Raw genomic sequence first — 26825 nt, forward strand, 5'->3', positions numbered from 1 at the left:
AACAATGTATTGTTGTATTCCTAATGGATTTTAATCCATTATATTTTTATTTTGTTGTATGAGTGAATCTATCCTATTCACTGTTGTGATAATTAATTATGCATTTCCCTCTATCCTATTCTCTTATTCTTTTCTGCTGTTCTTCCTCTCCATCCACCTCTTGATGAGGAAAGCGTCTGTAGAGAAGAGTAGACTCAGCACCAGTGGTTTATTGTGAATGCAATCAGCTTCCAATCTTTGCCCACACAAAAATCACTCTTCCTGTTCTTCAAAACTTCTTTTCAAACCCAGGTTTGAAGCTTGTTTTGCATATGCTCAATCTCTCCCTGAATCAACCCTCCCTCTTATGCTCATTGTCTTCATTCTCTCTAAATGCCATGAAAATTTGATCATATATCTATTCCTTTGACTAGTTTACGTGAAAGTGATGTACAAGTGCCTGTTTCTTTTGCCCCTTCCTTCTTGTAAATATTATCTTCTACTTGCATACCACAGTTACGTGCAATAAGTCCTTCCACCTTTTCTTCCTCTTTCTTCTCTAGCACATTGCATTCCCTCTCTCCTTTATTCTTCTAAGATCATCAAAACATAACAAAACCCCTCCCAGCCTCTCTGTCTTATTTAACATCTTCTATGACCCCTATGGCATTAGCATTCTTAAGGTACAGGAATCATTTCCATTAGAATGTAAATATACTATCCTTGTCTAGTCCCAATTGCTCACTCATATTTATATTTTGTATTTCTCTTTACTCTTGTCTTTGCATTTCCAAGTTTCGAATTAGTTTTGGCTGTTCATCAAGAAAGCTTGTTAGTGCTCTATTTCACCAAAGATCCATTTTCCTTCCTATAAGATTACACTTAATTTTACTGGATAAGTCGTTCTTCCTTGTAAATCTATCTTTTGCTTTTTGGAATATCTTATTTCAGGATCTCTCTCCCTTTATAGTGGTATACAGCAAATCTGGAATGATAAATACACACACACACACACACATACATGTATATATTTGACCTGGAATCTCTGAATTTTGGTTATGGCATTCCCAGGAGTTTTCATTTTTCAGGAACTGAGCAGTTGATACTTTTTATTTTTACTTTGCTCTCTGATTCAAATACATCTGGGCAGTTTTCATCCCTAAAGAATGCTTCTTTTGGGGTCATTGGATCAATTTCAGTGATTGCTAAATTATCTCTCTTGACCTTTTCTGCACATCAATCATTTTTGAAATAAGATAGCTTACATTTCTCCTAATTTGTTTTAGTCTTTGACTACTGGCTATTCCACAAACTACTCCATCTCTCAACTCCTGGCATTTTCTCTGACCATCCCTCATGCCTGGAATGCTTTGCCTCCCCAATTTCATCTGCTGACCTTCCTCGCTTCCTTCAAGTCCCAACTAAAGTTCCATATTTTACAGGAAGCCTTCCCCAAATTTCTTAAGTTTAGTGGCTTCCCTCTGTTAACCATTTCCTATTTATCCTATATATAGCTTGTTTGTGGATATTTATTTGCTTTTTGTCTCTTTTCTAATAGATTGTGAGCTCTTTGAGGACAGGGATTGTCTTTTCTCTTTGTATGCCCTGGGTTAGAGTGCCTGGCATGTAGCAGACATTTAATAAATGTTTATTGGTTAATTGTTTTTATACTTATTGTCTCCTAAAGCCATTAACTTTTGTTTGGTCTATATTCTACTTTTCAGGGATTCTATTGCTTGGATAAAATTTTGTATCCATTGTATGAAACTGTTAATTCTCTTTCCAAATGTTTCCTCCAGAACTCCCCTTTCTTTTCCAATTCTTTACTCTAAAACCCTCATTTCCTATAAAATATCTCTTTAAGGTTTTTGCCTCTTTTGTCTTATCTCATTTCTTCTAAGAATTCTAGTTGACCTTGTAGACAGTGTCTTTTTCCTTTAAGCTTTGCTTATAAATGTTTTGGAATTATTCTTTTGAGTTTTTGTCTTTGATTCCACTGCCTCCACAATAGTTCTTTATTTCAAATGTCTTTTATTTGTTTGTGTATTTAATAATTTTTTCAAGTTTTACTTTCCACATTGGGACTTTGCATTAAGGACAAAATCTACACACTTCTGAAGGAAATATTGGGGATTAGAGTGGTTCTGCTACTTCTTTATGTCTTCAAAATTGTGTTGTTCAACGATCTCAGAAATGGCTTAGGTCATCAAGTTACAAGCTTTCAAGGAACCCTAAGCAGTCTAATCCAGAGCATGGTCTGATTACTAGCTTTCGGGGCTAATTGTAGCAGCTTCTGGACCTTAAAATAACTATAGTCTTGCCCAGATAGAGCACCAGTTGGCAATTGCTGGCTCTAGTTTCTGTGTACTTGTTGGGAAAGTGTAGGTTCTAAACCACAAAACTGTAGGCTCACTCCCAGAGCAAGCTCCAACTCAGATCCTTGAACTAAGTATGCATTCCTCCTCCAGGGGCCGAGCAACAGAGCTACAGGGCCCACCTTTGCTCACAATTTTATTCTCAAGTCTGAGATCCTTTCTGGGGACAGATTGACACTGCTTGAGCCTGTATCTCATCCCTGTCCCCGTTCTGTTTATTCACCTGTGGACTGAATCTGTAATTTTGACTTGGAAAAAAATGCCTTTAGATTCCTGACCACTATTCAGTCTGGTACTTTTCCTCATTCTTTGTTAGAATAATTTTGGGAGAGTATTGGATTGTATTGCTGCTTCTTTATTCCACCATATTTCTTTCCTGATCACTATTATAATTTATTCTCACAGTAAGCTTCTATAATAGTTCAAGCAAATATTACTATCCTTATTTTAAAAAGACATGTCTATTCTCTGTGCTGATCATCATTATTTGTGGTCTGGGATAGCACAGATGCAGGAGATCCAACCTCAGTGTCTGAAAATTTGGGTGGAATAAAAAAGCAAAACAAAAGAACAAAAAACTCAGACCATGGATTTCACAATGAGAGTCTGTAGTTCTCAAGTCTTTGAGCCTCCCATTCTTCAAATTTTTCACATAATTCTTTACTAGCTTCTTTACCACTGAACTCTGAACTCACTCACTGATTTAGAATTCAAATTCACAGCTTGTTGTTAAAATATTCTTGTATCTGACCTGGATCTGATTTGTAACTTTCCCTGTTATTTGTTTGCCTTCCACAGTATCACTCTCTTCCCTCCCTCAATAATTAAATCCATTTTCAACCAAGATTTTGTGATTAAAAACCCTGCCCTTAATAACTTTCAATGGCAGGAAGGTGTAAATCCCCAGAAGCCAAAATAATAGAATAAGGAAGATTTGGAGCATTTAATTTATTGCAAGTGGGAGAACACACAAAGAAATCCTTGGTTAATAGACAAAACATAGAAATATCAACAAATTATTTCTTGATGTGATATCTGATATTACTTTAGCAGAGATGAAGAGATCTGTATTCCAGGTAGGACGCTGAATTTTTCATTTTCTTCAGAGGAACAACAGGAGGACCCATTGGCTGGTTGGTGAAAGTTTAATCAAAAAAGAAATTATTCCAGAAGTATTTGGGGGAAATGGGCTTGGCCCTCTGACAAAGGGGCCTGAGCACAGCCCAAGTCTCTGCTTTCAGAGGAGGAGCACACGTCTTCCTCCTCAGCTTAGGCCCTCTAGCCAAGGGCGGAAGGCTGCCCTGCTGAGGCTCTGGAAGGTTTTGTGTTGGAACTCTACTCAGGCTCTCTTTGCCTGGGAGGGGAGGGATGCTTGCATTGGACATCTTGAGTCTTTACCCTGGATAAAGTGGGTTGAGTGTGAGGGGGCTGGAGGGAGAGGGCTTGGAGAAAGCTGGGACCTTTCAGACTCCCTCCTTTTTTTTCTGCTTAGAGGAGAGCCAGACCATTCACATCCAAAGGCCGCCATGGCGCTTTGTGCCCCAATGTCTGGCGCGCAGTCAGTGCTTATAAGGTGAAAAAATGAGTTGGCATTGGTGGGAAACGCTGAGCAAATAATTGTCAGCCTGAATTCTCAGCTCTGAGCTTCTCTTGGCCTTCAGCACCCGCCAAGTCTTCCCAGTTCCCAGGATCATGGGGGGCCCAATGAGCTTTATTCCCACTGACCCATAATCCATTCTGCACCAGTTGCTTGGGTTGGAGGAGGAGGCAGAGCAAGGCTGAGAGAAGCAGCAACGGAGAGCCAAGCAGCCATTTCTGAGCGTGGTGACTCAAGGATTTGTGTCCAGAAGGAGGATGCAGGAAGGGTTTCCAGCAGGGGAGCTTGTTCCACGGTCACGGAGTCCCTCGTCCAGCTTGGATAGTTCTGGTCATATTCCAAGAGACTGGCTGTTTTTCTCAATCTGGCAGTTGAGGGTCAGTGCAAAGGACATCCCGAGCACCTGGGAGGATAGGTCAAAGCTGAGGTCTGCCTGGGACGAACCATGTTCTGCACACAGACCATGATGAACCCGAGGAAGTCTGGGTAACCAGCTCCCCTTCATCACTGCTTCTGCCCTCAACAGACAGGGGCTCCATGGGATGGTGCATATTTTATATGCCCAGATATGGCATCTGAGCTTACAGAGACCATCCCCAAAGCAAACCCTGCCTTTGACATCTGGGGAGCCTACCTGACGCACCCCTCCAACTGCAAGACCCCAAAACCTGATCCCCCGAGAACTTCTTGAAGTGCTTTCAGCCCCCACCATCAAGCAGGGCGTGATAGGGTTGGAAAGTCGAAGTTTGGTGTCTCCCATGAGGAATAAGCTCCTGAAGCATACATTCTCCCTCATGTGTTTCCCAGAGAGAAAAACAGATAAAGGCAGTTGGGGACAGTCATTTCTGCTTTTCTCTCTCTCAAGGGTGAGAATCTCTTTCCTAAAGAGCCCACAACCACAGCTTTAGACCTGAAAAAGACCTGGGAAGTCACTGGGTCCAAACTTCTTATTTTACAGATGAAGAAGCCAAGGTCAAGTGGGACAGAGAGGGTCCCACGACTAATAAATGCCTAGGAGAAAGGGTGATTTGACTGAGCCTTCTTGACTGCCAGTCCAGTGCCCATCTGCTACACCTCTCCAGGTTCTAAAGGAGGCCTCTGGATGTGAACCAGGTTATCCCTCAGAGCAAAGCTGGAGCCAGGGCCAGCGAGCTCAGTGCAAGGGCTTTTGGCTGGACCACCCACCTGGCACAGAACACCTGGTGACCATGAAGGACAGATTACCCAGCTGGCCCCTGTGCTAAAAGAGTTTCATTTGTCAGAGACCAAATCAACCACTGGGCTTCTTGGTATCTGGCTGGTGGGACTTGCTCTGAGTTTTCCCCACCACCCAAACTGGAGTAACTTGGAGTAGGCTAAGAGATAGATGTCAGAAAGATGCACCTGTGTTTCATTTGGACTAGTCCTGGAAACAGAATTCTTACCTGGATGACACATACACCAATGATAAGGATTCCAACATACAGGAAATTTGAATGAAACCATAATTTTGCTTTCATGTAGCATCCCTAGGAAAAACAGAAGATAAAAGGACTGATGGGGATAGAGCTTGTTATTGCAAGTCCATAGGGAACTCCCATATCAGTAACTTCCTCCTACCAATACAGGTCATCAGCTTTCTCTGCAACTTAAAAGCCCTAGAGAATTGTCTAAGTCCTAAGAAATTTAATGATTCAGTCGTGCTCACAGAGCCAGATGTGTAAGCAGCAAACTTGCACCTAGATCTAAGCTCCAGAACCAGTTTCCTATTCTCTATATCACGCTTTCTTTTAAAAGTCAGGATATTCTTAAAGTATCTGGCTTTTTCAGATGATTAGAACGGTCTTCACATTTTCCCTTAGCTAGTTCCATGAAAAACAAGTGTTTTTATTCCCTATCATTTCTCACTCACACTATTACTACACATTTCTCCTTGGGCTCCTGATCTTTCCCTCTCTGGAGTCTATCCTTCATACACTTGCCAAAGTCATCTTCCTAAAGCACACAATAAGAGTATATCATCTTACTCAAGAAGTTGCACAGGCTCCAGTTTGTTTCTGGGATAAAATAAAAACTTCTCAGGTTTGTGATTCAACGCCCTGACTTTCCCAGGCTAATTCCAGCCTGCCCCCTGATGCTTTTTCCCTCACACCCTTTCACAAAACCCTGTGCTCCAGCTTCCCTTTTCACTTCCACCTCTTTGAACACCTGCCTTTCCTTCAAGATTCAGCTCACGTACTGCCTCCTTTGCTGATTCTTTCCTTATTTTGCTGAGTAAAAACTGTTATTTCACAAATAATCAGGTAAATATTTGTCTGGTTTGTTTTGTCTTTGTGTTTGCAGTGCCTTACACAGAGTAGGTGTGTTCTTTCTTGAACTGGATTAAATAGAGAAACTGAAGCCTACGGTGGAAAGGATCTCATCCTCCAGTTCCAAGGTCGGGAGAAGACTGGGGACCCTCAGATTAGCTCAGGAGTGGTAGGGCAGTTATCCTGGGAAAGTGCCCCATTCTTATATGGACAGGGAGTGTAGGGGGCAGGGAATATGCTCTTTTTAGAGGTCTGAAACAATTAGTGGGAACATACTTTGTCATGGACCCCATAATTGCTTATTGGAATCTTCAGATTTCCCCTTCATTGAGAGGTGTTTTGCAGGGGGCTTAAGGAGATACCCTACTTTGGTCTATCCCTTGGCTCCTACTTCTGAACAGGAGAGGTCATACTACAGGCTCAGAAGTGATGAGACAAAACCCTGTTCTTTTCAGGTCAATCTTTTCCTTCTATTTATTATTTTTTGTTATGTCAATACATTAAAAATCTGTGATCTTGTTGATGAGGTTGAACTGAGCTCATCTTGAACCTCTAGTTTTAAAGAACTGCCTAAAACTCAGAGAAATTAAATTACTTGTCCATGGTCACAATGCTAGTAAATGTCATAGGTGGGATATGAATTTAGGATTCCCAATCCAACATGCTACCTGCTCCCAAGCAGTCTGTCAGTGATCATCACTAATAACAATGATAACCCATATTTAGAAAGCACTTTGAGGTTCACAAAACACAATACTTATGTGATAGATAGTGACAAGTATTTAGTCAGTACCTGAAGGATACCTGGTATTTTGCTAGCTGTTGGGATGGATTGTGCAAGTAAACCAGTTTTATAAATGAAGAAGCTTAAGGAAATTGAATGACTTGCTTTTAGTGCTTCTTATTAACGTACCAGTACAGGGCCCTGGCCACATTCTGCAGGCCTTTCCCTCACTCTAGCTCCAAAATGGCATGGAAGTGTTATTAATCAGCTTCAGTGACTAACCAGTTCATCTCCTGTCACGTCTCCTTACCTAAAGTCTGCTGTCTCTATCCTGGAGAATTGTGACCTCGCAATTACTTGACAGTTTCCAAAGCAATCATGCTTTTTTCCTAAAGAACCAGAATAGGATGGTCATTACTGGAGTTACCTTTACATCCTCATCTTTGGGGCAAGATTCCGGGGGGGCACCATTCCAGTTGCTCGTGCCATTAACACCACAGCACTCTAGCTGAAATACAAACCCCACAAGGTCATTTGTAAGGAATTGGTGACTTAAGGAGTACAGACTGAGTAACCCTGTTTCTCTGGCGAAGCTTTGGAGCTCGCCTCCACAGAAGCTCACCACCGGCTGCCTGGGCTAGCGAAGGGATTCTAGCACACATGGGTCAGCCTCGGGGCTGGATCTGGATCACAAGTTTGGCTCACAGGGGCCGTGTCAGACTCAGTCTCCCTGTCTTTTGCCTTTGGCCCAGTTCCACCCCCTTCTTTGCCCATCAGGCAGGGTCAGGGTCAGGCAGTGGACACCAAGCATGGGGAACACTTAGGTGTGTTTGGGCATCATCTCTATGTTCAATTCTCCATTCCATTTTCAGGTAAACCAGTCCAAAGGCAGAGATAAATAACAATGGCAGCTGATGTGCCCGTAGCACTTTAAAAGTTCACAAAATATTTTATGTGGATGTCATCTCAATCAACACCACAATGCTGTGAGGTGGGAACTACAGCTATTATCTCCCTTTTACAGATAAAAGTGTGAAGCTCAAAAAGGTTAAATCTCAAAAGGACTGATTTGCCCACAGTTATTCAGCTCAGCTCTGTCAAGGAGGGGATTCAAAACCAGCTTTTCATGACTCCAAGGCCATTATTCTCTGGACAGTATTATGCAGCCCTGCACAAAGAGAAGTATTCTGACCCCCCCCCTCCCTCCGGTGAGCAATGTGCCACTCTGGGAGTTGGGGCTGGCAGAAAGTGGAGAGAACTAAATACCAGTGAGTCTTTCCCCAAGTCTCCAGGGCGTAAACTCCCAGAATGCTTCAGCCTAGTCCTGCCTTTGGCCCCTTGATCAGGCAGAGCTGCCTGCGGATGATGTCGGCTTGACTTACATACTGCTGGATTCCATCCCATGCCATCTTGGTGTTGTTATCAGAATTGTAGCGTCGGATACTCTGGTTCAGGTCATTAGCCACGTATTCATCGATCTAAGGGAACCAGAAGGGAAGATGTCAGGAAGCAAGAGTTAGGTCACTGAAGGGCAAGGCTGCGGTCTAGGATAGACAGATAGTTTATCTCTGTTTTACTTCTACTTCCTCTGTAGTCTTTCCTCCCAGGGCTGGAGAGAATGCCAAAGATAAGAGAGGGACAGAATGAATGTCCTGCGTATATTTAACTTATTGGCAGTTAGGAGATTTTAATTTAAAACCATATTTTTTAAAGTGACCGAGATATTGAAGCGATTTAGGCATTGGGATACTGGTCATTCAGTTATATCATTTCATTTTCAGGAAAAACAATTCAGTCCTGTCATGCAGACTTAGACAGCTGCATTAGCATTGACAGTTGAGATTGCTTTCACCACATGCTGGAGGATGTTTGCTCCTGGTGCTCAGAAGGATGACCGTTATCAATCAGCCTATAGGAGTCCAGGACCCATATGTAAATCAGACCCACAAACCTCTGCATGGCTTTTCTCTCTGTCTGTCTGTCTGTCCGTCTGTCTCTCACACATACACACACACACATATACACATGTACAAAATCAAACTTTTTCCTTCTTATAAATGATACAGGGAACAGCATTATGCCTTACATACCTTCTGTTCATACACAAAGAGCAGGATGGCCACAATCACTTCAATCAAAAGGATGAATAGGAGCAGGATGAAGAACTACCAAGAAAGAGAGAACAGGGTTAGGGTTATGGGGACGACGATGGGACCAGCACGGATGGAGCATGTTATTTTCAGCATGGGATTGGGCCAGAGCATGCCAGATATCCTTCCCACTCTGAGATTCTGTAACCTTAAGATCCAGTCATTCCACAAACTATTTTTTCTGACTATTCATTTGACTCTTTATTTGTTTCATTCTGTCCTGCCCCATCACTTAGTATTTATATGGACATTTTTGTTCATCTCGAGTTGTACATTTATTTAGATATTTCTTTCTTCGTGTTTGACCCATGTTACATCTTGAAGGCAGGGATCTTATGGTGTTCATAAGGGAGAATATAATTAAGAAATGAATCATGCTGATTGGATGGATGTGGCTTGTGTTTCTTTACATTTTAGGAGATTTCTTATTTTAGACGTCTTTCTCATATAGGCTGGTGTGTGTGAGAGAGATAGAAATAGAGAAAAGAGAGGGAGAAGAGACAGAGGAGGGGAGAGAAAGAGAGAGAGAGACAGAGACAGACAAAGGGAGAAAGAGACAGACAGACAGACTGTTGAATAAAGCTGGATAAAAGACAGATACAAGGGGATGGAGAACATGCTCTTTATTGACCTGGGAGATCTGGAGAACAGAAATTTCCACCTTCTCTCCCATATTGGTATTCCAAGACTTATTAGGGGGTAGAATGAAGCATAGGCTGATTGGGCAATTTTGGGTAGTTGGTTCATATCATGGTTTGATCCTGTGCATAGTGTCCTGTGTAGGGAGATAGTGACCTGTTCTCACAGAGCTCCTCCTGTTATCTAGGGCGTCAAACAGTGGATCACTCCCAGGAATTCTTTTATTAAACCTTATTGGTTAGTCTTGGAAACATTTATTCAATCAGTCAAAAAGCCTTTATTAAGGATTCATTACGTGCCAGTTGCTAAGAGCACAACAATGAAAATGGAATAGTTATAGGGGCTAATTGCCCACAGTAAAGGGCAGATATAATATATGGGACAAAAAATTCTCTTCTACAAAAGACCAGAACCAGAATGTCCAGAGGATACTAGTTTCTCTATCAAATTGCAGATCTTGAACCAATTTCTTAAATAGGACAAGGACATTTGTCATATAATTTGATGTTCAGCTGTTTCAATCATATCCTATTCTTTATGATCTCATTGGAGTTTTCTTCTCCAGCTCATTTTACAGATGAGGAAACTGAGGCAAACATGGTTAAGTGACTTGCTCAGGGTCACAAAGCTAGCAAGTGTCTGAGGCCGGATCTGAACTCAAGAAGAAAGAGTTTTCTAGGTTCAGATTTATGCACTGCAGCGGCAGCTGGCTGCCTAGATAAAGCTAAGATAAAAAGATAAAAGTCTTCATTCTAAAAAGATTTGTAGAGAAGGGGGTATGAGGAAGGCTTATTAAATTAAGGCTCATCTTAGAATGAATCCAGGCTTTTTTTTTTTTAACTATATATTGAAATATTACAATATACTGTGACCTCTTGAAACTTGAAGAAAAACAAAAGAAAAGGAAGTATTTAACCTCAAACAATAGCATAAGCTGAAAATATAAGGGTCAAGAAGGTGTAGCTGTACTTGTGGGTGAGAAATGTGTGTCAGATTGCTAAGGGGCCTGGGGGGCGCTCCCCATCTCTGAGACCACATCTCCCGCTTTGAGGTTCTGGTAATGTCGGAGACAGCAGTCAGGTCACATTTCAGATCTACGATTGTGTCTCGGGTGTTTTTTTTTTTTTTTTTTTAACTAAGCCTGGCCGGACCCCCTCCCCCATATCTATTTACTGAACCCCAAGAAGCATCCCAATCCCCCCCAGGCCCGGCACTCACCGACATGAGAAGGCACTTGTTTTCCTTAATCGAGCCCATGCACCCCAGGAAGGCAACCACCATGATGATGGACCCCACAATGACGACGACATTGCCCACGGTGAGGAAGGGAAGGTTGTAGAACAGGACTCCAAAACTATTACTGATCAAGAAGTAGATCCCGAAGCCCAAAATGGTGCATCCACTGACCTGAGACAGGCGAGACCAGGGGACCTTTGAGGACAAAGTCATGGCCACAGCGTTCCTAGGCTCTCCCTTGAGTGGGAGGCTGACTATCCTTGTTCCCCCACGGTGTTCTTGCCCCAAAGAGTCTGGCTAGTGATTCTAAGGCCTCAGCACCAGAAGGGATGGAACATCAGGGAGAAAGGGCAGTTAAGAGAAACTTTCTTAAGTGAATGCTCTTGTCCATCTGTCCAAAACAGCTTAGAGAACATGGCAGGCTTGGTCCCCATTAAAACATGCCCATTCCCAAGTACTGGCTCTCTTCTGCCCCAAGTTCACCCTCCCTGAAATATCCGCTGGGATCACCTTCCTTTAGAGGTTTAGATTTGGTTCAAGGGTAGAAAGTTTGCCCAAATATGGGGGAACAAGGGTAGAAATCTCCCCAGCTAGCTCTTCCTGCTATGCAGAGACTTTGAGAACCCGAGGTACCAACCCAGAGACTTATGTTCAAATCTCCTTGGGCCTGGATCACTGAGTTTGACACAGTAAAACTTTTCAGGAATGGATGGCCTGAAATTCAGTCATTCATTCAAGGAATCCAGAATGGTTCCCACCAAGGATTTCATTCCTGAGTGTGTGGCTCTCAAGCCATGTCCCATAGTAGAAGTAGAGTGGCAAAAGCTAAGAAAAGTGGGATTAATTCTCCAAATCTTTTGAGATCATGGGGTGATGAAATTATTAATATCTTTAATTACATGGGGACTATATTGTGGCACAGAGGGAAGAAAGGAGGGAAACTGTCTTTCTCTTCCTCCTTCCCTCCCCCTCTCTTTCTGCTGCACCTCTCTCTCCTTTTTCTCTCTTCTCTCTCTCTCTCTCTCTTTCTCTCTCTCCCTCCCTCTCTCTTTCTGTCTCTCTCTCCTTCTCTCTGTCTCTCTTCTCTATTATTCTCCACCCCCTCTCCTCTTTCTGTCTTTGTCTCTGTCTTTCTGTTTTTCTCTGTCTCTCTCTCCTCTTCCCCTCCACCTCCACCATGTACAGTGGATGGAATAATTATTTTTTTCAGGATGGTGAGAGAGGAGTGAAGAGCCATTGGACAAAAGAAAGTCAAACCAGCCAATAATGCTTACCCAGAACAGCAGGTTGAAGAAAAATACCACATATTTCAGTGCTTTCAAGCTACTCATGCCCATGCTGAGGTGGTCTTGCCCTAGAGGAGGGAAGTTGGGAGGAAGAATCAATCAACAAGCATTTCTTGAAGGCTTACTAAGTGCCAGGAATTGTGCTGAACATATAACCTAAGCAAAAAAAAAAAAAAAAAAAAAGCACATCTTAAAATTAAATTACTCTTACTCTCAAGAAGCTTACATTCTAAGGTAGAGAAGACAACACATAAAAGGGAGCAGAAAAGGGGAAGAGAACATGGTGATGAAGTACAGAGAATGAAGGATGGCTGATCTGAGCCCTTCCTTAGGAGGTTCTGAGAGGAACTCACCAATGGAAATACACTTACAGGATGGAGGGACAAAACCAGCCAAGGCATCATAGCTAAGGTTAGAAAACAAAGGAACTTTGGCTATGTAAAGTGGCTTTATGTACATTGGAATACTCAATTTCCTGATACTTGAGAATCTGTTTTGGAAAGATCATAAGTCTTCCCTGCAGTTGAATCATCTTTCCATTTGCTAAGTACCCCTAACTTCCAGATCTTTCTAGTCTCTGAAACCAGAAATATATCACAATGCACCCAAAATCAGAGAATAATAGAATTGCAAGGAAATCGCAGAGGTTATCTAGCTTGAATCCCATATGTAATATCCTTAACTCTATTGACAAGGAATTCACTATCTTCCAAGTTATCCCATTCTATCTTGGACAGCTCTAATTATTATCATAAGAAACTATATAGTCAATCTGATTTTTTTTTAGATTGGTTCTCCATCTCATAAAGCTTAGAAGTAAGGGGCTATTCAAGGGCTCAATCCCACTACTAACCAACATGGGAGCTCCATTTATAACCTAGGCCAGTTGATCAACAATGGGGACACTGGCTATCTGCGTAGGGCTTATGTTCTCACCGTAGGATGGAGAGCCTCCAAAGTCTGGTCAAACCTGAGGCCAGAAAGGAGACCATTATGTACCACAGTAGGAGCTGGTGATTCACCTGGGAATGGATATCGCTAAGAAAAATCTAGAAAGCATTGCTGGCGATAATGAAGTCACTGTCACAGAAAGAGAGGAGAAATAGAGATTCCCAGTAATGTACAGAAGAAAAAAAGAGGGAAGGAAGAAGGCCTTAGGATAGGCTGGGAACCTCTTACTCTTAGGATAGGGTTGCTACCTTATGCCTGGATGATAGGTATAGAATTTGGAATCAGAAGACCAAGTCTGAATTCCACTATCTAAGTGATCTTAGAAAAGGCATTTAATTTCTTGGCTCTCTGTTGCCACATCACTAAAATGAGGGAGCAGATGGTCTAAGAGATCCCAGATATCCCCTTCTAAGCTAAATGCTCTGATACTACGGCTGTGACCAAGAAATCAGCAGTGAGTGCTGCTCTGTGCAGGTTAGAGGAAGCCCTCATTTGAAGGTGACCTTCACAAAGGAGAAGTTTGGAGTACGTAACAGAAATGAAGTATGTCATGTTTGACCAGGAAGTTGGATTTCTTCAGAACATTTGACCACATTATGATAACAGTTGCTTTTGGCTGAATTGAGACAAAGAAAGGGACAGAGTGGCAAGGTACTTCCGTGCATTTGTGGGAGTCTCCTATCAGCGTGTAATATCTCACTGACATCAGAGGAGCTGGGTTGGACTTAGTGCCCATGGAATGGCCAGGAAAGCAGTAGCAATTGCTTACATCATGAGGTGTTCAAGGCGCTCAGAATTTCCTAGTTGCTAAAACTAAGTGAAGCCAGAAACACATGGCCATTTACATAGGTAACAAGCAGAGAGCATTACAATTTCTAATACAAGGAGGTTGATTCAACTTTACTGGTGTCATTGAAACTTAATGAGATGGAACTTATTACTTGAATGTGGATTTGGAAGAAAACACACAATTCAAAAGGAGCAGAATATCTTAAAGGAAAAGAGATGGTGAAAAAGCGCTGCACATTAAAGAAAATGTATTTATGGGGGAGGGTGATATTGGAGCCAAGATGACAAAGAAAAGGCAGGAACTTGCCTAAGTTCTCCCAAATTTCCCCTCCAAACAGTTTTAAATGTCACCTCAAAACAAATTTTGGAGTGGCAAATGCCACAAAAGGGTGGAATGGTGAAAGTTACTATGTTGGCAGGGAGGATCAAAACACAAAGTCAGAAAAGACAAATGCAAAACTGCTGCATCTAAAGCCTCAAAGAAAACTATGCATTGGTCTTAGGCCATAGAAGAGTTCAAAAAGCATTTTAAAAATCAGGTAAAAGCTGTAGAGGAAAAATTGGGAAGAGAAATTAAAGTGATGAAAGAAAACCATGAAAATCAAATCAACAGCCTGGTAAAGGAAACATAAAAAAGGGGAAAAATTGGGAAGAGAAATGAAAGTGATGAAAGAAAACCATGAAAAACAAGTCAACAGCTTGGTAAAGAAAGCATAAAAAAAGTTAAAGAAATTAACACTTAAAAATAGAATAGGCCAAATGGTAACAGAGGCACAAAAATCCAATGTAGAGAATGACTTGAAAAGCAGAATTAGCTAAATGGGAAAAAAAGATACAAAAATTCACTGAAGAAAAGAACTTCTTAAAAAATAGAATTGGGCAAATGGAAAAGGAGGTACAAAAGCTCACTGAGGAAAATAATTCCTTAAAAATTAGAATTGGGCAGATAGAAGCTAATAACTTCATGAGATATTAAGAAATAAGAAAATGTAGGTAAGAAGATCTAGAAACCAGAGAGAGGAAGCAAAACAGTGCCAAATTTAAGTTCAATGGTAAGAGAAAGAAAATTGCTCAGAGGAAAGATGTCTCAGTAAAAAATCACAAACCTGCTACAGAGATATGGTCCAGTAATGATAAAGTTTTTGGACATCTGGAGCTCTATGCCAATAGCAAATAAGCTAATAGATTTTGGCTGACTTTAATAATTTCATTTTTCTAAAAGTAGATAAATCTATTTTAGAGTTAATTCTAACAAAGAGGAATTGGTTATGAAAGTAGAAATGATAGCAGTTTTGTGGGGAAATGATGCTCTGTCTTGGAATGCATGATAGAATAAGAGAGGAAAGCTGAACAAATATTGGCAAAAAATTTCAAAAAGTTCAGAAAAAGAATAGGTAGGTCCTTATAAAAGGCAGCCCCAGAGGGATGAGATGTGTGCAATTCTGAGGCTATCAACAGAAACAATTTGAGTCTTTGGTGCTATTTTAACATTTTTAATCAATGACTTACTTGGATAAAGGCATAAAATTTTGGGTGATACAGATCTGGGAGAGATGATAAATATACTGGATGACAGAATCCAAAAGAATTAACTGATTAAACCTACGGAACAAATTGAAAATTAAGATAAAATTTAATGCAGTTAGATGTAAAGTTTTATACTTGGGTTAAAAAAAAATCAACTTCACAAATACAAAATGGGAGAGAGCCTGGATGATAGGTATAGAATTTGAAATCAGAAGACTGAGTCTGAATTCCACTATCTAAGTGATGTTAGAAAAGGCATTTAATTTCTCTGGCTCTCCATTGCCACATCACTAAAATGAGGGAGCAGACTGGTCTAAAAGATCCCACATATCCCCTTCTATGCTAAATGCTCTAATATTATGGTTGTGTCAAGATAGCAGTTCATCTGAAATAGAGCTGGGGATTTTGGTGAACTGAAAGCTCCAAATGAATTAACAGTGTAATAGTGATCAAGAAAGCTAATTTGATCTTCCACTAAGGGGAGGGCATAGCATCCACAAATAATTGTGATCATTGAGTCAGTCAAGTCACTAAACAACTTGCCATATGCCAGACATAGTGCTAGTTGCTCAAGATACAATGAAAAGCAAAAACAGAGACCCCATTCTTAAAAAGTTCACGTTCTAATGTGAAGGAGACAACATGAAAATAATTATGTCTGTCCAAGATGTCTGTAGCCATGGTGACACTTTCCCTCATTCTCTCTGAGTCACTGGTCAAAGTGGAGGAGTTGGAACACTGCTTGCTCTCCCTCTCCCTGCACCTCCTTATCTAAGCAATCTCTCCTCATCTGAAGTTTACTCATTCCATATTTATCACCCTATCAAAATTCTGGGAGTTTCTGCTTATTGACTTCCAGCACGTTCTCCTTTCCTCTTCTCAGGAACAGACTCACACACAGTCTGTCTCCTCTTGCACTCCTGTTAGAGGTCTGATATCAATATCTCCCTCAGCACCCTAATCTCACCTTTGATCAACTTACTCATTTCACGTGGTCTCCTCCCTCAGCCTATGGATCTTGCTATCACCTGCAAATCTACTCCCTTTCATATTCACAAATTTACATACCTGATTCACTCCACCTCCCAAATCCCTTTCTTATCTAATCTCTTGATCCCCTAACTTCTTTCCCAGGTCCTTGCCTCTGCACTAGCTGAGGTCTCATTTTCTATCTTGACAGTTCAATTTTACATCATCGCCTTGAATCCCCTTCCTTTTTCACTGAATCAATGATCAGCCCTCAGCTCTCAATGACCCCCACCACTTACTGTTTGTTTCCCCATAGGGGCTGTGGAACAAAGCTGGATAAAATTATGAAATAATGCTAGCTGAATGTGCTACAGATTTATGTTTCATAATTTACTATGGCAAAATTATTCTTTTGCACCTCTACTATCCCGCTCTATAGTGGCTCTTCCAAATCTTTCACCCCTTCCACGTTTTTTATATTACTCCCTCTCTGCACCGCTCAGCTGAGAACCTTCATGGGAAAAAGACCAGATTATTTATTTTTAAAATTTTTATTAATTTATTTGTTTTCCTGAGACAGTTGGGGATAAGTGACTTGCCCAAGGTCACACAGCCAGGAAGTGTTAAGTGTCTAAGGTGAGATTTGAACTCAGGTCCTTCTGACTTCAGGGCTGGTGCTCTATCCACTGCACCACCTAGCTGCCCCCAACTGGATTATTTATTGAGTTCTTGGTAAAAGCTCTCCTTTCTTTCCTCCTCTTCCCCTCCCATCACCCAGATGCTCACCATTGTCCCACATGACGACAGAAGGGCAGCCTTTGCTCTGCAGAGACAAGCCCTTCTGCCTGCACAAGGGATCCCATTCCATCTCATCTTCTCTAGAAGATTGCTCCCTCCACCATTCACTTATCTTGATTTCCTCCTTGTCTCCTGACTGCTTCCTACCACGTCTGCGCCTCCTCACTCAGAAATCCTCCATCCATCTAGCCCCACGGACTAGCAACAGGGACTACAACAATGACAGTAACAGCTGGCATTAAGATGGCACTTACTATATGCCAGACCCAGTGCTAAGTGCTTGACAAATATCTTTTGTCAAGATAATTGACCTTAGGATTAATCCTTACAACTCCTAGGAGATAGGTGCTTTATTATCATGATTTCACAGCTGAGGAAACTGAGACCCAAGGTTACAAAGCTAGTGTCTAAGTCGAGATTGAATTTCGGGTTTTCCTGACTCCAGGCCACTGAACTAAAATCTTTCTGTGGTTAAACTGGAGAACACTGCCGGTAATTAATTCCTCCCTCTCATTCTCTTCCTTGTTTCCTCTGGCTTTTGGCCTCCTTCAGCTGAAACTGCTGCCTTCAAAGTTACCCATGATTTCCTAATCACTATATTTTGTGATCTCTTTTCCACTATTCCACTTGGTGACCTCTCTGCCCCCTCTGGTGGTCTGGGGCTTCATGAGCCTCCTCTGTCTCGGTTCCCCTCTTCCCTTGTCAGTACCCTGTGCCGGGTTTTTATCCATTACATCTCTCCTCTTACCTGTGAGTCACCTGGACTCACCCCAGACTCCTGGGGGAGGCTGCTGGCAGGTCTCCCTGCTTCTCACCCCAGTCTGTTCCCACTCAGCTATCAGGGTCAAAGGGAATATCTCTATCTGAGCAGGCCATTCATCCAGTAAATCCCAGTGGCCCCCTTTGCCTCCAGGACCAAGAAGAAAACTCAGCTGGGCATTCAAAGGCTGACTTTCTGTTCTTTTTACATGTTGCTCTCCTCTGTGTAACAGTGACATGATCCTTGCTGTTCCTCAAATAAGATACTTCATCTCCTGAACACACATTGTATTATTTTTGGAGGCGTCAGGCTTGAGTAACTTGCTCAGGGACGTACAGCTAGGAAATATCTGAGGCCGAATTTGAACTCAGGACTTCCTGACTCCATGCTGGTTATGAATGTTCACTGACTTTCCCATGCCTGGAATTCTCACCCATCTCATAGCAAGTCCTTCAGAGGGCCTTTTTTTTCCCCCTGAGGCAATTGGAGTTAAGTGACTTGCCCAGGGTCACACAGCTGGGAAGTGTTAAATGTCTGAGGTCAGATTTGAACTCTGGTCCTCCTGACTTTAGGGCTCTGTCCACTACACCAACTAACTGCCCTGGAAAGCCCTTTTTTGACCTCTCTAAAGGCTAGTGCTTTCCTTCTGTTGATTATCTCCAATTCATGCTACATGTATTTTGTTTCTAGTTGCATATTGCCTTCTCATTAGGAGGAGAGCTCCTTGAAGGCAGGGACTGGCTTTTACCTTTCTCAGTATCCCCAGCGCTTAGATGCAGAGTGGAGGCTCAATAAAGCTTTCTGACCGAGTGACCATGCCCTTTTCTCTGCATTCACCACCTCCAACAGCTCTCTGCCAGCCTTCTCATTGGTCAAATAAAAGATCATGTCCTGGAAGAACTTCCCCCCAGATCCCCACCTTCTTGACTGGTGAATACTTCTTCTGAAACACCATTTCAGGAAAGCACCAGCCAGGACTCACTTCACTCTCATCAGCTGCCTCCCTCTCCCCTAGCATCAACTACCTCCCTACCCATTCCTTCCCCTTCCAGACCCACTTTCCAGTTCTGGAAAAGTGAAATATGATTAAATCAACTCTGCTGTTATTTTTGAATAGAGAATGTTGTCAACTCACTATTTCTATAACTATCAAACCCAGAGTGTCCTACTCCTGGATATCCCTGTAAGGCAGAGACTGTCATCACTTTGTATTTATATCTCCAGCCCTTAGTATAGTATTTGGAATAAATGCTTTTTTATTCACTCTCCTGCTTAAGATGTGATGATTCCTAATTGCCACCAGAGCAAAATACCAAGGTTTCTATTTGGAATTTATAATCTTTCACAAGCTAGCTCTAGTTTACCTTTCCAGACATTGTTCGTTAGCCCCCTAAGGGCTTTATTCCAGTTAAATCGATCTGATTGCTGTTCCCAGTATAACATTTCATCTCCAGTCTCCTTAAGGATACGTGATAATTGCCTTCAAGCAGCTGAAGAATTGTTCTTTGTAAAGTTCTAAGTACAACTGAGTCACGACTATAATCATCTTTGCCTTGTGTCTGTTTCTGATATTCCCCATTAGACTGGGGGGTTCCCCAAAGGAAGGGCCTGGTATACCTAGGGAGTGCTTGACAAATATATTTTTGTTGACTGACTAACTTTAGAATAACAGTCAAACCACAGCTAGCGGCTATTTCCTGTAACAGAAACTGCGAATGAGTGTTCTTGGAACACTCGTGGAGGAAGTGGAAGAACATGGTTGTGGAAACGGCCTAAGAAGGTCAAGACAGTAAGCAGTTTAGCGCTGGAAGGAACCTTGGAGAAGGCTCGTCCAGCCATTCTGAGAAGGGCACCAAGACCTGGAGAGATCAAAGGACTTGCCTGAAGTCTCATGGGTACTAAAGACAGAACAAAGATTTCAAGCGATATCGGGGCTTCTGGTGTCAGACTGGCTGCTCTCTGAGCAATGGTAAGTAATCCTTTCATTTTAAACCAAGCTGGAACTGACTCAGACCCAAGATTCAGGCCATTTGGCCATTTGGCCCTCACACTCCTTAAACTGTGATTTCAAGAGTTCAGATTCAGTTCCAGGGGGAGAAAATGAAATGGTCCAGATCAGTTAGCAGCCAAAATTCAGGTCTTATTCGGTTCCTTAGGCTCTTATATGTTGAGCATTCTATTCTTTAACCACAGAACTCTCCCCAACAGATAAGAGCATGTCCTATAAATCCTGAATATTTTGCTCATTTTATAAAGATTATCCATTCACACATATTTCCTGAGCTTTTACCCTAATACTATCTAGACTGAGGGCATAGGCTCTGTGTAACCTCTTCCTCCTGCCCCTTCCTCAAATCCTCCTGGTTTGAGTAGCTTTGGGTCTTTTAACTCTGTACCCTCAGCCCTTGTCTGGGAATAATCAGATTGGAGCTTGGTAAGTTCTTTTACCTAGGAGAAAAGGCAACTATTTCACAGGGTGTTGTGGGGTTACAGTAAGACAGAATCCAGCAAGGAGAAGATCTGTTTGTTAATGGATGGCTCTCCTCTGGTGCATGGTTATAGCTGTAGTTATCAGTTTAGGAGCATGAAATAGAAATTGTTTTAACATGTGATTATTTCCATGGTTCAGAGATTCCATCCCTATGAATAATCCCTTCATGGACCAGAGAACACAATCACACTACAATTTATTAGATGGCTTTTATGACTTACTATGGCCAAGTAATCATTACCCAGGAGCCAAACTTCTGGCAATGAGTCTCTGAAAGTCTCCAGGCAGTTTTTCAGTTGATAAGACACACACACAATTCATCACTGGGCCCCTATTTGCAGCTTGATAAGGCTGCCAGAGCTTTCTCTCAGCTGGCACAGTCCTATAGAATCTGATACTACATCGTGCCTCAATGAGGCGTCACTCAGAGCCAGCTCCATAGTAAAGGGGAGCCGGTGCTGGACTTGGAATCAGGAAGATCTGGGTTCAAATCCTGTCTGAGCTACTCACTAGTTGCATAGCCCTGGGCAAGCAGCGAATTTAGGGTTAGGGTCAGGTTCTTCATCTGTAAAAAGGGATAATAACCACATTTATCTTACAGGGTTGTAAGAATAAAAACGGAGCAATCTTTTTCTAGTGCTATGTAAATGGTAGCTGTTGTTATTAGGAGAATTAGTGGATGTTCAGTCTGTGATTTAAAAGATTATTAGAGTTAATTGATTTGTTTGATGTATTTAAAAAACCCGAAGCTATAACTTCTTCAGTTGGTGACACTCCCAGTATAGAAACCCCTTTCACTAATGGAGATGCAATCTTTGTAATGGCTGCCGACTTAATTCTCTGGGGCCCAGAAAGGTTAAGTGACTTGTTAATAGTCACACAGCTGAAATGTGTCAAAAACAGAACCTGAACTTGGGTCCCCCTGACTTCGGGACTGGCATCTCTCAAGAGTGGAAGCCCTGCACTTCCCTCCCTAACTCCGTTGGGGTTTCGCAGCCAGAGATCTGCCCCCAGGCGTTTCTGATTCTGCTCTGACGCCTAAGGTGTTTGTTGGGTTCCCACGCAGCCTCGCTAGTTCTGAGGGCCCCAAGGGTCACAGGTCTAGACGTGCTGGAGCAGAATCTACTCTCCAGCCCTGGTGAAAAGCGTCTTGCTTTTGTCAGTCTCTCCGAAATCCCTCTGCGAGTCACTGGCTCTGGTTCCAACAGTGCCCCAAATCATGGAAGAAAGCATGGGCCGATCGCGCTCCCTGGCCCTGAGGGGAGCTTCCCTGATGGCCAGTCTCCCTAAAACCTCCCTGCCCTCCCCCAAGGTCTGGAAGCTCGGGGACTCCCCTCGTTCTCCCCCAGCAGAGCTCAGTCCTTGGGGCAGGACGCAGCGCAGGCCTGAAGTTCCCCCTCGGTTGGAAGAGCCTCTGGTGGGAGCCTGGTAAGCCCGGGCCCCTGGGGCCGCACATCCTGCCCTCCCTCCATTTCCTTCTCTGGAGACCCAAGTGTGAAGATATGGTCCACAAGCAGCCTCTTGAAGCCTGGCCTCAATTCCCCATAACAAAGCAATGGCCTTGACTGGGAGCACTGATTGCAAGCCAGAAAAATAAGGGACAGGACTTACTGTTCCTGGGCAGCCGCGTCCGGCGTCCTTCTGACAGAGCTCAGGGCCCTTTCCCCGGGCTGGCGGCCGGGCCGAGGATGCCGCTTCCGACGCTGTGGGCGAAAAAGGGAAGTGAAGCCCTTCACGGAATTTATCATCCTGTCGAGATGACAGGAAGCTCAAGTCAGAAAGGAGAGGAAGTGATTGTGAATCCACCCACCGCCGGCCAGGGAGAGAGCAACTGCTTATGGTGGCCTTCGACAAATCTTTTTTCTGGAAGCGCTCCCCCCACATGGACACATATACACACAACACACATGTGCACACAAACACACCTGTAAGCACATGCGTGCTCACACACACACAAACACCTCACACACAGACACACACGCATTGCAAAACAGTCTCCACTCCCTGGACCATCCTGCCGGCTCAGGCTGATTTCCGGGTATAATAGGGGCTGGGCACATGAGAGTCGGGAATCTCTTTGAGTTTGGCACAAACACTTACCAGGGTGACCCGGAGCCAACCCAACACCTTCTCTGGGTCTGCCTAGCCCGAGCGACCTTGAGCAGTCCCAGGGTTACTGGAAGAAAAGGCCTTGAACAAGCATTTATTAAAGCCGAATGCGTGCTCCGTGCTGAGGGCTTCACAAATATCACCTCATTTGATCCTTACAACAATCTGGGAGGTAGGCACTCTTATTATCCCCATTTTACAGCTGAGGAAACAGGCAGATGGAGACTGACATACCTACGGCCACACGGTTGTATTTACACTCGGGTTTTCCTGACTCCGGGCCCAGCACTCCATCTGCTGTACCACCACAAACAAATGCCGTAAAAATGTAGGATAATCACACATTTTTTGGTCTGACCCGTTTCCCGCCCCCCCCCCCCCCAGGCTCTTCTCACTTAATTATATTCATTGCAGTTTCAGATTTATTGTTGTTCCTTCCATTTTTGAAGAGGCTCCAGGACCACATGAGAGTGACTTGCCCATGAATTATATTTAAGTGAGGGAGAGTTTGCACAAAGTTGTTAGTTACACTTTTCCAAAATCTTCCAAGTCTGGTGGCAAGACAAAAAAGAGACATTTCTGGCTGGAGGAAATTGAATAAAGTCACTTGTTCCACTTGGTGTTCTCTTCCCTACCAGGCAAATGATTGATATTCATCAACTGTCTGAAACAAAACTGGTTTAGAGTACTTGGGATGTAGTTGTGTAATCAGAAAGTCCTTGGTTCAAATGCTACCTCAGCCATATTTCTTGACTTTTAAGCAGGAGTATGCCAGAAGTTCCAGGGATCTTCCCAGAATTCTCCTACATGGAAAGGCTCTTGAATGGTCTCCAATTTCCAGGGCTCTGTAGCTACCCATCTATCTTGCCCCAAATTCTGTCTTCTCCAAGGCCAGAAATGAGAACTACTCCTTTGAGTTAAGGCACTGAAGGGCCCTATTAAAATGCAAACCTACTGACAATCATTAACATAATAACTCGGCTTAATTGGCCAGAGAAATTTGGGAAACAGACACTTAGAGATTAAAAAAATAGGTAATGTGTAAATATCCAAGAAAAGGCAGGTAAAAGTTACCCCTGGAAGGCCATAACTACTGGATTGAAAACCCCTACACTAAAGGATCAGGAGATGGAAGATGAATTAGTAAAGGAAATTGAGGAGGATTAGTCAGAAGACACAGGAGGATAACCAGGGAAGAATAGTGTGAAAGGAGATAAAGGAGAAGAGAGGATATGTGGATCATCCAACAGTGTTAAAAGCTGCTAGAAAGTAAGGACCAGGTATGGTATATGGACTAAGAAGGGACAGCTGGATTTAGCAATTTAAAGATTATAAATAAAGTTGAAGTGCGCAATTTAGCTGAGTGGTGGAGTTTAATCAGTATTGCAAAAGGTTGAGGAGTGGCTGGAGAGGAGAGAGGAAACAGTGTGTACGATTCTAGGAATTTTGCAATAAAAGGGAAGAGAGACACAGGACAGTGTGATAAGATGACAAAGTTAAGGGTTTTATTTTAAGGAGTGAGCATTTTTGTAGCCAGTAGGGTGAAAAAGAGAGTAAATATGAGAGAAAAAGAGGGAATGATGGATGATGGAGAAAACTCCTAGAGCAGACATTAGGGAATATGGAGGTCACCAGCAAAGAAAATGGAAAGTGTCAAGAAGAGTTCTAAGATAATGGGAACTCTGCTCCTTATCAAGTGGGTGGTTTGAGAGTACAGAGAGCACAGTAAAAGGGGAGATCAGAGGAAGAAAGGGACTGGAGACTGACCTGAAAGACAGAAGAATGTTAAAGAGGAGGCAGGGAAGAGAGTTGTTTTTTGGAACAGAAGATGGAGATGCTGAATCATTAGTGTGTGAATTTACTACCATAGGATAGGGAAGTTGTTAGGGTCTCTGTCTCCTAAGGTTCTGTGATGTCCAAGACTGACATTGCTATACTTGGCTTCTTCCAATATTGGAGAGCTGGGGGTGATAGCAGTGGAGATTTGGGTCAGAATTCTTTGCCTGAGGTCTCAGAATTTCTTGTTGTAGTTAGAATATGGCATTCAAGGCTTTCATTTGTTTGAAATCCCAATCTTTTCAAATCCAGGTGTGGTATAGGAGGCGCTGTTCAGGTGGTTCCCGGTTCAGGAGACCTAAGCCTAAGGTCCCCATTGTTCTGATTCCAGGCATAAAGCCTAAGGCCTAACTCCAGGTAATAAAGCCTTTGTTGGAGGTCCCAGTATTTTCAGCTGCAGGCTGATGTCTGACCCTAATCCAAGTCTCCTGGATCCAAATTTGTACCAGTTCTGTCGATCTTTTGTCTGCTTTACAACTTTACACAAGGGCCAGTGCTCCCTGGTGGTTTGATTAGACTCACCTGCATCTTACGGTGTGACAGTGAGGATCAGGACCAGAACTATATTGGGATATTTAGGAACATTGCCCTATTTGAGAAGTCTAATCTCCTTTTAAAATATTCTCTTTTCCTACTCCCTGCTGGTTCCTTACGTTGTTAAATGCTCTATAAATGCTTAAGCCACTTCATCCATCAAGCAAAGAGTTAAATTACCTGCAAGGTCCTTTGTATGGTCTTGTATTCTGTGTTTCCATTTTTGGGTTCCATGGTATAGAATCCCAAGCCTGGGGAACTTGTAGATTTATTAAGAGTTGGGCAAGATCTCAGAAGTTATCTAATTCAATTCCAATCTAAAGCATAACCCCCCACAAATTATTCAGCTGCCTTCAAAGATCTTCAGGAATAAGGAATTTACCACTTCTCAAAGCAATCCATTCCATTTTTGGACAACTAATAATTAAGAAATTCTTCCCTGTATTAAGGAGAAGCTTTTAACTTTTCTCCACTGATCTTACCTTTTCCTCCTGAGACCAAGCAGAATAAGTATATTCTGTATTACATATGAAATCTTACCAAATACTTGAAGACATATTCATTCCCTCTCCCTTTAAGTATTCTTTTCTCCAAGTCTTCCTCAAGATGAATACTTCTCCCTGTTAATTTTTTTTGTTGGAAAAAAAAATTTCTAATCCGACAGTGCTATTTCTTTTATAAAAAGTCTTGTGTTCAGTTTGAATATTTGGGTTGCCATAGGTTGGCAATTTGCTAGGTTATTCCACTGATTTGCAGAAGTCTTCCTGGAATAGGTGCACTCAGAAGGGAGTGAGGTCATCCCTTAGCACCAGAGTTTTTAAAGGGAAAGATGATGGATATAGAAGTAGAGAAAGTAGGTAGGAAAGGGAAGAGTGATAAGAAAGGGGAACATGAGGGAGGAAGTGGATAGCTAAGTCTAGAATGAGAGCACAGAAGACCACAGCCATAATTCCTGGTAGAAGCCCAACAGATTAAGTGTTCTCCTTTTCTGAGTTTGGAGAATCCAGAAGAGAATCAAGAAGACGGTCAGGTTGCAGTGCCATTCAGCAAGGATCTTGACTATTTTACACTCTTTCATACTCCAGTTTTTCCTTGGCAGGCTAGATATGACTAGAGATGGTTGTTCTTTCTGCAGAACCCAAAACACTTTGACATCTCTGTGAGTTTTAAATCAGAACAGGAGGGAAATTTGCTACTGATTGTCAAATAACAACTGTAATTGAGGAACCTCAGGGATTGGGATAAGCAATATTTTTCTCTCAAGATAGCTAGACAACTCTGTGGAGCAGCGGACTGATCTGTCTCAATTTCTTCAACTGTAAAATGGGATAATAATAGTACTGATCTCCTAGAATTGTTATGAGATTTAAAGGAAATATCTGTCAAGCATTTAGCACAATGATAGGCAGATAATAGATATATATATAAATATTTACTCTTTTCTCTTTCCCTAAAATGTGAGCATTGGAGAAGACTTTGATTAGAACATAGCACTCAAGGTGAGTTTTAAAGAAAGAAAAAGATTTTGTATTTTCTCCTCAATGCCTTCCTCATCTAAAATTTCTATATACATACATAATGGATGTGGATACATATATACACATATATAAAATCATTTTTTCAGCTTTGTAACTTGAAGACATTCTCAATTCTTCCATCTCTTTCAATTTTATCCTCAAATATGATCAGTTGCCACTTCTTGTATATTCTACCTGCCACAACATTTTTGGCATACATTCCCTTCTCTTCAGTCATTTACAAATTATTTATTTTTACATGTATTTATT

At 42.3% G+C, this 26825-nt stretch overlaps 1 protein-coding gene across 2 annotated transcripts; it reads right to left on the reverse strand.

Annotated features, from left to right (window-relative positions):
- Window positions 1–3287: 3287 nt before the first annotated feature.
- CD53 (CD53 molecule) lies at window positions 3288–22332 on the reverse strand. 2 transcript variants are annotated; one of them, XM_051993065.1, is made up of 9 exons: window positions 22171–22332; window positions 15524–15616; window positions 12263–12342; window positions 10971–11159; window positions 9054–9128; window positions 8346–8441; window positions 7391–7471; window positions 5376–5459; window positions 3288–4354 (listed from the first exon to the last, which is right to left on the reverse strand). In XM_051993065.1, exons 3-9 carry the CDS (start codon window positions 12323–12325, stop codon window positions 4283–4285), a joined length of 660 nt encoding a protein of 219 aa, XP_051849025.1. In that variant the 5' UTR covers window positions 12326–12342; window positions 15524–15616; window positions 22171–22332; the 3' UTR covers window positions 3288–4282. The 2 variants fall into 2 exon arrangements, with proteins under 2 accessions (XP_051849025.1, XP_051849026.1); XM_051993066.1 differs by lacking the exon at window positions 15524–15616.
- Between the last annotated feature and the right edge of the window lie 4493 nt (window positions 22333–26825).

Source organism: Antechinus flavipes, chromosome 4 (assembly GCF_016432865.1).
Source record: "Antechinus flavipes isolate AdamAnt ecotype Samford, QLD, Australia chromosome 4, AdamAnt_v2, whole genome shotgun sequence".
Lineage (NCBI taxonomy): Eukaryota > Metazoa > Chordata > Mammalia > Dasyuromorphia > Dasyuridae > Antechinus > Antechinus flavipes.

Coding starts and splice junctions, on each gene's coding strand:
- CD53 (XM_051993066.1), bottom strand. CDS start 12,325: ATGGGCATGAGTAGCTTGAAAGCACTGAAATATGTGGTATTTTTCTTC. Junction 9,129..10,970: donor ACAAGTGCCTTCTCATGTCG/GTGAGTGCCGGG, acceptor CTTTCTTGGTAG/TTCTTCATCCTGCTCCTATT. Junction 7,472..8,345: donor GGGATGGAATCCAGCAGTAT/GTAAGTCAAGCC, acceptor TTTGTATTTCAG/CTAGAGTGCTGTGGTGTTAA.